The sequence below is a fragment of the Symphodus melops genome (genome assembly GCF_947650265.1).
Source record: "Symphodus melops genome assembly, chromosome: 6".
Classification (NCBI taxonomy): domain Eukaryota; kingdom Metazoa; phylum Chordata; class Actinopteri; order Labriformes; family Labridae; genus Symphodus; species Symphodus melops.
The window spans coordinates 24,496,829-24,510,996 of NC_136696.1; the positions used below are offsets into that span (position 1 = coordinate 24,496,829).

Consider the following 14,168-nt stretch of genomic DNA (forward strand, 5'->3'; position numbering starts at 1 on the left):
TAAGACAGGCCATAAAGCAATTGGACACACTTACTTCAGAATGAAAGGAGAGTTTTCGAGATTTAACTGTGATCAAATGTGCTTAGCTGACGGCCCAAAACTAAGAGAGGAAGAGGATCGTTATCTTTTGCACCAATACACCAAGACAAATTCCTCGTATATGTAAACGTACTTGGCAATAAAACCAATTCTGATTTTGACCAGGCATGAGAAATAAACAATGAGGAGGATTTTTTTGTTTTTATCATGTACTTTGAGATAAATCAGAATACAATTTACATTTGTTTTTCAACATTTTGTTTTCTCAACGTTTTGACTTTTTTTCTTGATATTATACTTTAATAATATCTTTTATACCATTATATAATAATTCATTTCTCATGTCTGGCCCTGATCAGCTCTTCCATCCATCCAACAGTGGAGTTGATAAGAGGTTTCTTTATTATTTCAGGGAATGCCATGAGTAAAACATTTAGAATTAAAAACCAAATATTGATTTTAGATCAAGGCATTGAATAACTTTGTATCATTTCAGGACTTACAGTATATTAAGCCTTTTGACCTCTCTGCTCTGTTCTTCACACTCTGTACCGTGAATGTTCCCTGAAGCAGCGCATGCGCAGAGCGATAACCGGAAGCCGCTCCCGTGCTGTGTGCTGCTGCTGCGTCCACCAATCATTGCTCCTTCAATGACTCGTACCGACTCCGGACTTCTTCACTCTCCTCTCCCTCCTCCTCCTCCTCCAGCGGTATTCAGAGAGCTGCATGGTGTTAATGTGATCGAGCAGGAAACATAACTTGAAGCCTGCACATTAAAGGTACGTGCCGCTCACACCTGTGAAGCTTTGGCTTCTTCTTCGTGTGATTTTAATCAACGCAGCACTTCTTCCCGTCTGTGACTGGGAGACTCCTCTCTGCTAAGTCGAGCTGGAAGCTTCTGAGATTAGCTTTAATAAACTGCAGCCAAAGATACACCCAGTGTTAGCATGTTAGCTCTCTCTCTCTGTGTGTGTGTGTGTGTGTGTGTGTGTGTGTGTGTGTGTGTGTGTGTGTGTGTGTGTGTGTGTGTGTGTGTGTGTGTGTGTGTGTGTGTGTGTGTGTGTGTGTGTGTGTGTGTGTGTGTGTGTGTGTGTGTGTGTGTGTGTAACTTAAACCCTGTGTACTGTACCACAAAGTGCTTGACATATCTGCAGCTTAAAGGGCAAGCTCACTTATCAAGGATCATCAATAATTAAAGGAGTCAAATGCAACCCTAAAGATTGATTGGACTCTGATGCGTCTTGTTATAATGAACCTTGAGTACTTAATAGTTAATTCACTCACTTTAAACGATTATCTGTGCACATTCTTGTGTGAACTTTATTGTGTGGTTTGTGAAGTGCCAACACTGAGTAAATGCATCATCCCTGACACTGTGTGTTTTTAAAAACAAATGTTTATACAGAAATGTAAAACTTCTGATGTTGGGTTTTTTTAGGGATGTTCGTTGGACTAAAACAACACAGAACTTATTTTTGTAGTTTCCACTTACATGGTGATAGCAGCTCTTATACAGTTTATGGTGAGGTTTTTTTGGAGTGAAATTGAAATAGCTTTCAGTGCAGAGAGAACTAACCACAAAGGCTGCTACACATCTACTGTAGGGCTGCAACAACTATTGTTTCCATTATTTTTCGATTTGGGCTGTGCAATAAATCGAGTTTTCAAGACAGTAATACATTTCAAAACAAGGTATAGGGTAAGACAATATTGTTTTTATAGATATTGTTTAAGTTGAATCAAAATAATGTTTCATGTTAATTCCATTTCTAGTCTCACTCTGCCCGCTCTCCATCTCTGAGCAAAACTCAAAAAGAATAACAAAATACTCTGCTGTGTGTCATAGATACATTTCTTTAACTCCTGTAGCCATTCAGATAAAGAACATATCTCCCCGCCCTACTTCTCATAGTCTGGTTTATTTGGCAGCAGAATAACTTGTATCGCATTGCCTGAGTGTTCATTGAAGGTTTTTCATTTTGTGCCACCAACAGGGCAGGAAAAGTTTCAGACTCTTGAATTTGAGAACCTCTAACCATTAAGAGTAAAATACCTCGGAGGCAGAAGGCGTAGGTGCTGTTGTTTGAAGTGTGTAAACAAAACACAATTAAAGTCCTTGAGTCTTAAGCACCCAGGAAGATTCCTCTTGGGTGCTCATTGACTACAGGGAGACCCTTACACCCCCTGCCCTAAGGCCGACCCCCCAAAACAACCATATCAAAGCAAAATATTACCAATTTTTTTATCATAACATTTTTATCCAAATTATTCATTTAGCTGTAACTATAGAGGAGTAAAAATAAAGTGAAGTTTATTTTTCTATTTTACCCGAATAAGTAAGGATTTCACTTTTTCATGCTAACAGTTGACAGAACATGAGAAATGGAAGTGACTGATTTCCTTGTGTTGCAGGAGTGCGTGGGAGCATCATGTGGAGGAAGGCTTCTGTAGCGGCCCTGCTGGCGTTAGCTGTTGGCTATTTGTACCACGGCAGTCCAGAGCTGCCGGAGCAGATTCTCCAGTACATCAGCCTGCCAAACTTTCAGCAGTCATCCCAGAGCCAGGACAGTCAGAAGAGCTTGGAGGAGGTGATCTCCTCCGCCTGGGAGACTCTGATCACTCTGCCCAGCCGGCAGTGGAGCAAAGTGGCAGTAGGGTGAGTCAGACCGTCAAACTGCCTTACCGTTAGAAATAGATACGAGTCTTTTTTTAAGTCAGCCTGAGTTTATATTTAATCCTGCTTTAGTTGCTCTCCTGTACAGTGTGGGATGTTGAGAGGCTGTTTTCAGTTCTGCTGCTGAGGAGGAACGTGTGACCATGAGCTCACATGGCTGGTTGTGCCTCAGTCAGTTAAATGTTGTTTCTTACTTTCATATAGCCGGCAGGCTGCTTTAGTAAAGCCAACCCACTGGAGCAGTGACATTCAGAGGTGGAGGGTGATGATTGGTGGGCCCGATGAACAGATGATGTTTATAAACATGCAGGAAATGTAAAGGAGAAAAACTTGTTTCTTCAACTACAAATAAAATGTATTATTATTACTTCTCAAGTCACAGTGTACATTTTTTTCCTCCATTATTTTCAGTATTTAGAATGAATAAAAATAAAGTAAATTGTGCAAAATATGAGAGCTGTCTAAAAAGAAGTGACACCCCCCCCCTCCAAGGAAAACAGCCTCTATCCATGGGGAGCGCAAAGTCAGTCCAAGGCCACCCAAAATGCCTTCTTCAAGTAATCTCCTGCCCTCAGTCTCAGCAGATACAGCTGGACCTCAGTAAGTACTGTAAGCCGTTGTGCTGTCCTCTGTGTTCAGGGTGAATGCCTGTGTGGATGTGGTGGTCTCAGGAGTGGGTCTGCTTCAGGCTATGGCTGTGGATCCTGGCGTCGGCCTGGATCATGAAGTGTTGCACTCCAAAGAGGAGCTGAAGGAAGCATTCGTCCATTACATGGAGCGAGGCGCAGCAGCCGAGCGCTTCTTCAGCGACAAGGAGGTGTTTCAGAGGATCGCACGTGCAGCAGCAGAGTACCCCGGTGCAAAGGCAAGCCTGACTGGACTTACTGAGAGGATCAGTTCTTGTTTTTTTTTTGGTTTTTTTACAAGTTAAATTATCTTTTTTTTTGTTAACTTTACTTTTGTCTTCTTTCAGCTGTATGTGGGAGGGAACGCTGCTCTCATTGGTCAGAAGCTCGCCACGTATCCTGACCTGATGGTACAGTAGCATGTTTGTTCTTCTTTCATACCATTGACACTATATAAATATGGACGGCACATCTCCATCCTATCGTACAAAGTCGAATTCAAGATGCCTTTTGCGTCGGGCGCTAACATATTACTTATGATGTCATTTTAAGTGGAGACATGAGGAGCAGGAGTCTGGCTGGTGAAGCGTCAGAATTGTTGCCACGCCTCCTTTTGTAAAGTTAAACACACAGTTCTCTTTTGGGATGAAGTTGAGTCGTCGATCTTTTTATCCAATCAATGTTTCATACTCTAAGTTAGTGAGGTGTCAGGGTCATTAAAAACACAAACACACACTCAGTCCAATATAAATCTGGTATTTAGGTACTTTAAGTGATGTTTTATACATCTAGTCAATGATGAGATATAAAAACATTTCATACATGGAAACCTGTATGATTAAGGAATTTCTGGACTTCCTGCCCAAAATTAAACTTTTTAAAAATTCAATTTGCAGACAAAAAAGAAATCCATGATTTGCTATTAAGGCAGCCAAACTAGGAAGCAGGATTTGAATACAAAATGTTCCAGACTAGCTGAAGGTTGAAGTTCTTATGCTTGAATATTTTTTTTTATGCCCCAGGTTTTGTTATGCGGTCCAGTCGGCCCCAAACTTCATGAACTGCTGGATGAGCAGATAATTGTTCCCCCAGAGTCTCTCCAGGAGACGGATGAATATCACCTCATCCTGGAGTACAAAGCAGGTAAAGTGCTTTTTTTTAACCCGTCCATCCATCTGAGATAAGATTTCTTCCGTTTTTCAGGATGTATTATAAACTATTCTACTTGTTCTACTTTTATATCTCCAGGGGAAACTTGGGGTTCAACTCAGGCACCTCAAGCAAACCGCTTCATCTTTTCTCATGACGTGTCCAACGGTGGGATGAGCTCGCTGGAGACATTCGTGGCGAGCTTGGAGGACTTTGAGCCCGAGCTGGTCGTCCTGTCCGGGCTCCACATGATGGAGGGTCAGGGCCGAGAGCTGTGGGAGGAGCGGCTGAAGGAGGCAAGAGGCTGAAAGCTGCTCATGTACAGTTTCACTACCTGCTGTACAGCTTACCTCACTAACTGTTCTCATTCACGAAGCTGCGTGTTTTTGAATGTTTCATTTCTTTTCTCTTCTTGAGCGGCGGTGTTAGTGAATGACGTGGAAACTGCTGCTAACATTTAAGACGACCAATTGCTCAAACCTAAATAATTACTAATATTTAATTTGCAGTATTGGACTCCATGTCCTCAAGCTTAAATGTATAAAAACGCTGGTGTGCCCTCTTTGATTTCAGCTACTTTAGAACAGTTTTCAATGCTAAATGCTAACAATTCATGTGAATGTAGCATGACATTTGTAAAGTCAAGGCATGAAGCGAATGCTTGATTTATTCATGACAAAGAAGTGTAGGTCGACAAGTAAGGTTAATGTATTTGCACTGGGTCAAACTACAAAGTATTTTCTTCCTCTCTTCAGGCTGTGTCGGCCATATTGGACATCCGGAGAGATATTCCCATCCACCTGGAGCTGGCGAGTATGACTGACAAAGAGTACATGAGCAGCATCATGCAGGAGGTACATGTCGGACAAAGTTTAGTCTACTTCACAGAGAAGAGATGAACGTAAAAAAAAAAAAAATCACAATTCCCCGGAGAGTTTTGTATGTTTCATTCAAGTTTTTTTTCCTGTGTTTCCCGTTAGCAGGTTATGCCCATTGTCAGCTCCATCGGGCTGAACGAGCAGGAGCTGCTCTTCCTCTCTCAGGCCGGTGAGGGGCCTCACGCAGACTTGGCCGCCTGGAAAGGCATCCCGGACGTGGGCCGGATCAGCGACATCCTCCTCTGGGTCCTGGAGCAGCACGGCCGCAGCGACCCTCTTTCAGAAGCCGACCTGACTCGCATTCACTTCCACACGCTGGCCTACCACATCCTAGCGACAGTGGACGGGTACTGGGGGAACCAGGCGGCGGCGGTGACAGCCGGAGCTCGAGTGGCGAGCAGTCAGGCGTGTGGACTCCAGGCTGTGGATGTTAGCAAAGTGGAGCTAAAGGCACCACTACAGTTTTACAGTTCACACAGTGAGCCACAAGAGAAGCTGACACTAAACCCAGCACAGCCAGTGACTGTGTGGCGCAGAGGAAACGTGACCTTCCACATGACACCGGTGCTGGTCTGCAAACAGCCTCTGAGGACAGTCGGGCTCGGGGACGCCATCTCAGCAGAGGGACTAGTTTACTCTGAGCTGAAACCCCAGCAGCCTTTCTGAGCTCTGCTTGAAGCTGACACTCCGTTTGTCCTGAAAAAGGATGATGGGAAGTGCTCCTGCTCCTGCTGCTGCGGTTGTTGGATTTTTATTATTATTTTTTTTTTTAGATCCGTGTGTCTTGAACCAGGTTTTGTGTCTTCCTTTAACTCCACTGAGTTAAAGGACGTGATCAATGGTGATAGTTTTAAAAATCCTGCCTGATGAGTCCTCCAGCCGGCTCAGCTCTCCTCTCTTCTCCCTCCTCTGATACTCCAGCAGAAAGAAACTGAGGCTGAGTTTCTCACACGTGGATCTGACCAGACCGTGAGGCAGCTTGACTCTATGCACTGGGCGCAGCTCAAAGACGCCTTCACAAACTTCAAAAAGCCCCCCCCCTCCCCATTTCCTTTCACTCGCGTACCTTCAGTATGCTGTGCCTTGAGATAGTAATAGTCATAATAGAATACTTTATTCATACTTTAGAGCCAAACAAACGTCAGTTACACTTCTACTATAAATAGAAATACATATAAACAACAAGTCTTACTCTATCGTAGAAGGTAAGTGGTATTCTCGATGTTCTTTGTTTCTGGTGCATTCATGTCAAATAGTCACTTGAAGGTTCATTCCCTCATGAGTATCTGACTTCTTAAAGTGTAATAATGGTTTTATTCTCGATAGTCTTCTTTGTCCTGTGAGGATAAAACTACAGAAAAGTTTATACACTCCTACACCATTTAAAGATGCTAAAGTCTACATAGCTCAAACAACACTCCTTATGTAGTATTCGTGGTCTTGGTGTTTGCTCTACCTTTTGAATTCCTGATCAAATAAGATAAGATAATCCTTTATTTATCCTCGCAAACAGAGACATTTATGGAAAAATGTTTATTGAAAATAAGGAAATATTTTGCTTATACATGCAACATTTAAATTTGTTTTTGAAGGGAAGCCTTCTTTATGCAGTAAAGCTCAATAAATTATGATTTTTGTTGGGGGGGGTTTTACCTTAAGATTCCCTTGGCATTTAACTCTAAAATGAACTTTCTAAATCCGGTTTAGGTCAGCTGTTATCAGGGTCAGTGTGTTCCTTGTTTACTTTGTTTTGTTGCTGTAACCAGAAGCGTTTCCCCCTGCTTATAAAATGTGATTGTATATCACTATTAGCTTAAATCCAGAGTATCTATCTCCTGGTCAAACTTCATAGTTCATGTTCTGTTGCATTGGTACCTTTTTTCATTGCTTATTTGTTTTTTTCTGACCTTACTTGGGGAAAGCCGGCATCATGTCAGATGTACAGTACGTAACTGTACAGTTATTATTTGTATACCTCACATGGCCCCTGAAGGCATGCAATAATAATGAGTCTTAATGCAAACATACAACTAAAACATGTATGGCATTTCGTTGAGCAGAATTAATTCTTTGCACTATAGTAAGAAGCTGCAGGGCAGCCTGCAAAGGTGAATGTAACCTTAACCTCCAAAAAAAACCTGTGTTATCTCTAGCAAGTACAATCTTCTCGCCTTTCTTCATTTCATAGTTTGTTGTCTTATGTTTTTAACATGTAAATGTCAACACGTTTTATGTACTCAAGTTAGTCATTAAACTATGTGTTGAGAGAAGAGCTTTGCTTGGTGTTTTTGTTCCTCAGTGTTGAAACTCTAACTTGGTGTCTGCCCTTTGATTGAGTTTTGACGGGTGAAGTGAAAATGCAAAAAATGGAAATCTGTCGATTTTTTCTTTATACATCTGCTGGATCGCTGACGGACTGCTTTACGCGTCTGCATCTGATTGGTTTAGACGCGCTGCCACGTGATCCAATCAGAGCGCCGTGCGTCTGTGCTCTTCGTTCTTAAGCCCCGCCCCCTCACCGTGGAGGCAGCTCACAGCAGCACACTCAGCCCGGAGCGGTCTCCACCCCGGATACCGCACTCCTTCTTCCCCTCCATATATAAAGGTATCAGAAGCGTCAGGCCGACCCCCGGGCTGCTCTACTTTCTCGTTGATGGTGAGGCTGTGTGAGAGAAGGATGAAGTTACTTGTCGCCGTCACAATCATCGTGGGATCGTTGATTTTTCTCGCTTTCCCGGATGGCTCATCCGCTGACGAGAAGAAGAAAGGCCCCAAAGTGACTGCTAAGGTAGGCTGGTGTTAGCCCGCTAGCTCGCTCCCGCTAGGAGAGATCATGATAAAAAAAATCAAAGCTAACTCGAGCTGCAGTAAAGCCACGTCATGCAGACCAGATCCTAATCCTCTACATCCAGCTTCTATTGGCTTGTTAGCCGGGGAGATAGCTGCAGCCAGCACACGGCTACTGCTACATAGTTAGGCGGGCAGCAAATGAGGACATTAATTATAATCGCATCCAATTGTGCATCTAAGGCCAGACCAGGTCACCAGACTAAATGAATCTAGTATGTCTGAACCTCCGGCTAGCTTAACTAGCCGCCAAAGCTAGCCCCCCCCCCCCCCCCCTGCGCCTGTTGGCTCTTTCATATCAACCAAACAATCAAAATGCATGAATGTGTTTAAGGGTTTAATTTCAGGGCTAAGTGATGTAGATGTCTTCCTCTCCTCTGACGCTCTCCTGTCTGGATTTGTTGTGTCTGGGTGCAGCAGGATTGTCCACGTCCACAGTTGGGACATCAGCTGACCCAAAGGCCTCCTGTGACTGTGACTCCAGATATGATTCTTTTTACCTGCAAACAAATATACCTGAGAAACACTTGAAATACTTCTACATAAATATGCATTAGGACATAAATATGCACGGTTATGGAAAGAAAGCCTTCACTGGAGTCAGTGAAGTTAGTGTTCAGCTTCCTCTGCAGAGAAACACAAGAATTGTAAGACTTTTCATTTGTCCTGTTGATTATTTCTGACCTGCACTTATTTGTCAAAAGAGAAATGAAGGACAGTTGGATTACTGAATGAATAGCTGGGCTATTATAATAACATTTCAACATAATTTTGGCCATCATTAGATTGTAAAGTGGAGCATGCAGCTAAGGGAGGTGTCGGATTCAAACCCAGGGCCGCTGCAATGGGGACTATAACCTCTGTACGTAGGGTGTACAACATAACCACCAGCCTACTGGACTATTATGACTTGTAATTTGTTCGTCCTCCCCAGCAGAGTACGGCAGTGATGTAATGGTCGACCAATAGGAATGTGTGGCTGCTTTTAAATGTAGCGTCGATATCAGCAGATTGTGAGAACTGAAAAGACTGCATATCAGCGCTTCATCAACTCATCGATGTTAAGAAGACATTTGTGAGGTATATAAATGGGGATATTGTAGTCCTGAAAATGTGATTTTCTTTTAAAGGTCTTCTTCGACATTAGAATCGGAGATGAAGATGTTGGAAGAGTCGTCATCGGATTGTTTGGGAAGACTGTTCCCAAAACAGTCGACAACTTCGTGGCACTCGCAACTGGAGAGGTGAGAAGATCACGGTTCATTATGTTTACCCAAAGTGATGCTTATATCTGATCCCTTTTACTGTTTGGCTGAGACTGAATGCACCGTTGAAATGTCCGATACAGGCAGCTGCTTTGCTTCTTGTGCGTTTTTTTTTTTTTTAACCCATTGTTTGTGTTTGCTAATTCAACAGAAAGGATTTGGCTATAAGGGCAGCAAGTTCCACAGAGTCATCAAGGACTTCATGATCCAGGGTGGAGACTTCACCAGGGGGGACGGCACTGGAGGTAAGATGCCATCGGCTCACACCTGCAGACTGGAATTTCTTACAGATTTGTCCCTGCAAGAGCAAACTTGCCCCCTACTGTGTGAATCAGTGCTGTCCTGAACTCTGAATGGCTTGAGTTATTTTTTTTTTTTTACCCCTTTGTTCACAAGAAGCAGTTTAACTGTTGGAGATGTGAACTTTATAGTGACCATTTCTTCACTTCTAAGTATCTTCTATGTGTTTTTATAATGACCATAATGACCCAAGTACAGACGCAAGCCGTTCAAATGAAAAATAAAGTCTCATCAGTGCATCAGGCTGCCTGGAGTAGTTTGCAGTTTGATCCAGCAGAGGGCGCTCCTCGGCGTATAACTTGACCATTGCAGCCACTCTCAAAGTCAGAAAATGAAGACGGTTATGTTGTTGTAAAACCAATGGGCGTGATTCGGGAGACTCGTGTCTCTGTAGGTGTCGGCCAGCTGGAGAGACACGGGGTCAAATATTTGTCTGTACAGGGTCAGCAGGTAAAACGGTAAATAATATGATCGCTGCACTCGATCATGATCCATTCAAAGGTCATCTGTGAGCAGAGTTCAGAGTGGCTCTCAGTAATGTTGAGATGATGTCATCAGGGTAACTTTAGCATAAGTCAAGTCATACGAGTGACGTGCACAGGATGAGGAAAGCGTAAAACAACAGGATTAAATTATCTGGCACAGAATGACGTGGTGCAAATAAAGCATTTTCTGTTCTTTCAAATAAAGGAAAGAGCATCTATGGAGACCGCTTCCCTGATGAGAACTTCAAGCTGAAGCACTACGGCCCCGGCTGGCTCAGCATGGCCAACGCCGGCAAAGACACCAACGGCTCTCAGTTCTTCATCACCACCGTTACGACTCAGTGGCTGGACGGCAAACACGTCGTCTTTGGAAAGATCTTGGAGGGCATGGTGAGTTCAGGTCCCCGAGGGTCATCGCAAACTCTGGCTTACAGCTGCGTCGCTATTTGTGGAGGTTAAAACGGGTGTAATGTGGGCGTGACTTAGCGATCAAATCTACGGAGTGTTTCATAAAAGATAAACCTTGATGTCCCCAGAGGGAGATTGAACATTGTCCATGGAACAACGTATCACACAACAGCAGCATTTCCATGTGAACATTTGCACATAGGAACACCTTCTGACAGCCGTTGCACATCACGCCTGTTTATCAGCATCTTTATTAAGACCTGGCTGATATCGAGAATAGGTTCCTCACTCTAAAAGTCAATGTGGATTTTGAATGGGTTTAAGGTTAAAAGCCTTAAATAAGGTCTGTGTTTAACACGAGCTTAAGAGATGTTGACGTTTTGTTAGACCAGATAAACTACGTTGGCTAAAACCCCCACTTGTAAATTATAAAGTTTCTACATGTACTTAAAACGGCGGTTGCTATGAAGTGGCTAAACGAGACTACAGTGGTTGCCATGGAGACATTAAACGTCATCACGCCGGGAGCTCTCTCAATAATCCTCCTTACAGCCTCTAGTCATGTTTGTCAGTGCTCTTGTAAATATGAGGTTAATAAACAATTTATGAAGCTACGGTTTAGCTAGCTTGTCGAAACCGCTGATTAGATCGATGAAGCGTATCAGTCGTGGCGTCAAAATCAACCGACCGCGGTGTAGTTAGCTTGTAGCATAACGTTAGCTTTCTCTCTCGATTTCATTAACTCTTTAAACTTCAGTGTTTATCTGTAAAGATTATCCAGCTGAACAAAACGGCTCTAAAAAAGTCAGGCTCTAATCTTTAAGGACACGGGCGAACGGGATTGTTTATGTCGGGTCAGCCTGATATATGAGGGACCGTGAATCTTAAAAAGCTGAAACTTGTAGGTCGACTCTGTTTCAGTCGTCAGGATGAAGCGTGAGCGGTGTTGAGAGGACTGCTGAGCTGATGTACGGTGACTACGTGCTGCTCTTTAAAGTTTGTCACAGGATACCTTCAGTATCTCTGAAATCCCAAAAATACCAGGCGAACTGAAATAGTTTTCTCGTTTCCTGCTCCGTTACCTCTCAACATAACAAGAAAATTTACAAAAACCCCCGTCAACTCGCATTTTACATGACGCACATTTTTTAACTTTATATACTTAAGTTTTGTCATTAAGTGTCATTTGACTGCATAAAGCATTAAAATAGATGTCAGTACTGATGTTGTACACAGTCTAAATGATCTGCATCAGTTTTGTCAGTCCCATTTTAAGCTTACTTTTTTTATTTTGAGTGGTTAAACAAAAGCAGCCGTCAGGAAAATGTCAACTTTTTAAAGCCTGATTTAACATTTTCTGATGCAAAGACAGACGAAAAAAAATCTTCGTACAGGTGAACCTTCTTGGCACTTAACAGCTCGACCTCTGCTTCAAAGTTCGGAGAAATGAGTAAAATCCTGTAATCTGGTATAAATGACCTCGTAATAGAAAACAGAAGAGTGGAGACCTGCAATCAACTCTTCAAAAGCTCTTGGAGAAAAAAAGACCAAGTGGAGTCCGTGTCCTCCAGCAGGACAGATGTAAAGATGAAATGAGCTGACGGCCTTCGTGCATGTTCCTGCGTCTCTATTCAAACTCCATCTGTGAGCACACGCCTTAGTCAGTGAGGAAGATGTACTTGAACAGGGAAGACTGGTTATTCGATCAAATCAGTGATACCTACAAGTCTGTCAACTTGTCCTGCACAGGTATTGTGGAGGCTCTGCACATCAGTGTTGTGCTTGTTTTTTCAGTCGGACACTTTTAGCTTTAGAGCTTACTTCGGCTGGTCGATGTTGTAAAACACCTCCCAACAAAACTTAATGTGAAGATGTATGTTTCTCCCTCTTTTTTTTTTGTTGTTTTAATGGTTCAGCTTATATGTAACCTAAACAACCTTCTGAATTCGTTTTTCGTCTCTGCTGAGCATTCTATCTGATATCTGCTTTTTATCCTTTGTGTGTCTTCCAGGATGTGGTAAAGAAGATTGAGAAGACGACGACAGACGGTCGTGATAAACCTCTGAAAGACGTCACTATCCACGATAGTGGAAAAATCGATGTGGAAAAGCCCTTCGCAGTGGCCAAGGAGTAAAAGTGCTGCTTAGAGAAAACAGGACTAGGGGGGGGGGGCAGGGTCATTGTGCGGGTCACCTTGTTTTATCACTAGCAGCCCCGTGTGGTCCTGGATGAACAGGCTGTGTGGGTCATGACCATCATGATGATGATGATGTCGGTGGCTGCCGTCTTTAAGCACCAGAAGAGCTTTAACGTTCGAGCAATCATTACAACACTCTGGGTCCATTTACCAACAAGCATTCCAAGGTGCACTTACTGTTGCTTGGTTTTGTAAAAAAAAAGAAATCTAAAATAAAGGTTTCCCTTTTTGTTAAAACTGTTGAGTGCATTTCTTTTTTCTTTTTTTTTTTTAATACAATCAACTCATAAATACAACTGAAAGAGCTTTTGCAGTTACTTAATTTGGTCTAAAAAGGTTTAGTGAGAGTTATACATGTTGGCTTAGTTTGATTTATTTAGACAGAAAATGTCGACTGTGTTCAGAACGATGACGGTTCTTCGTGAACACTAGGGGGGGGCTAGATGGTCAAATTCCATCTCACTACAACAAAGGAAACGGGTAAAGGAATCATTCAGTTAAAGTCACTTCAGGGTCAGGACTTTAGCAGTGTTAAAGAGACGAGTTTAATTTTGTACAGACTGATACACAAAACTTGTTGATGGAAACGGTAATTAAAATTGTCTGGGGTGTTTTATAAAGATGGTTAGGTCCCTGTCTAAATAAAGGCTGAAAATACGTCGCAACTAATTTTAAATGCCATTAAACAGCCGGACAACTGAATCCAGGTAAAGCTAGTTTCTCATGACTCTAAACTTTCCACATTTCTTCATTTCTCTAATTGCTATATTTTAACCTGATCAATACAGGAAGGAAATTTAACTTTGTGCATTTTTATCTGCTAATGGAGCTTTTATAACTTTAACAATGTTTAGAATGATTAATACGAAATCTGTTGATACTATATATAATAACATGGCAGTAATTCAAATATTTTTTCACCTTTAACAGTGAAAAAATAAATGCTACATGTCAACTTTGATACCAAATGTAAATGCACCATTTGTACACAGTATTACCACTTCAACAGGTTTAGTCTCTGAGTTCTTCTAACGACACTTAAAACAAAACAAACACAACCATCACATAAAGCTGATGCATGAAGAAGTTCCACATGTGATCAGTGTTTTGCAAAGGACCGGGGTGAAAATCTCATTGAGAGCTGGACGAAGTGGCACAGACTTTATTTGACCTGCAGAGGGCGCTCTCACTCCTCTGTCCTGACTCGTGGTGTCGCATGTGCTCTTACTGCAGTATAATGAGTATTTGTGCATTTCTGTGGTTTTCTGCCTGTGTGTGATTGGTGATCACACAAACACGA

General features: G+C 42.5%; 2 protein-coding genes across 3 annotated transcripts; both read left to right on the forward strand.

Moving 5' to 3' along the window:
• Nucleotides 1-564: 564 nt before the first annotated feature.
• adpgk (ADP-dependent glucokinase) lies at nt 565-7,636 on the forward strand. 2 transcript variants are annotated; one of them, XM_079345906.1, is made up of 8 exons: nt 565-818; nt 2,452-2,695; nt 3,353-3,578; nt 3,687-3,749; nt 4,362-4,482; nt 4,588-4,784; nt 5,244-5,342; nt 5,469-7,636. In XM_079345906.1, the coding sequence occupies exons 2-8, from the start codon at nt 2,469-2,471 to the stop codon at nt 6,030-6,032; spliced, it is 1,497 nt and encodes a 498-aa protein (XP_079202032.1). In that variant the 5' UTR covers nt 565-818; nt 2,452-2,468; the 3' UTR covers nt 6,033-7,636. The 2 variants fall into 2 exon arrangements, with proteins under 2 accessions (XP_079202032.1, XP_079202033.1); XM_079345907.1 differs by having other exon boundaries at nt 566-818; nt 5,472-7,636.
• A 266-nt stretch (nt 7,637-7,902) lies between these two features.
• On the forward strand, nt 7,903-13,105 carry ppib (peptidylprolyl isomerase B (cyclophilin B)). The gene is made up of 5 exons (XM_079346935.1): nt 7,903-8,154; nt 9,344-9,457; nt 9,630-9,723; nt 10,469-10,653; nt 12,683-13,105. The coding sequence occupies exons 1-5, from the start codon at nt 8,020-8,022 to the stop codon at nt 12,803-12,805; spliced, it is 651 nt and encodes a 216-aa protein (XP_079203061.1). The 5' UTR covers nt 7,903-8,019; the 3' UTR covers nt 12,806-13,105.
• The last annotated feature ends 1,063 nt before the right edge of the window (nt 13,106-14,168 follow it).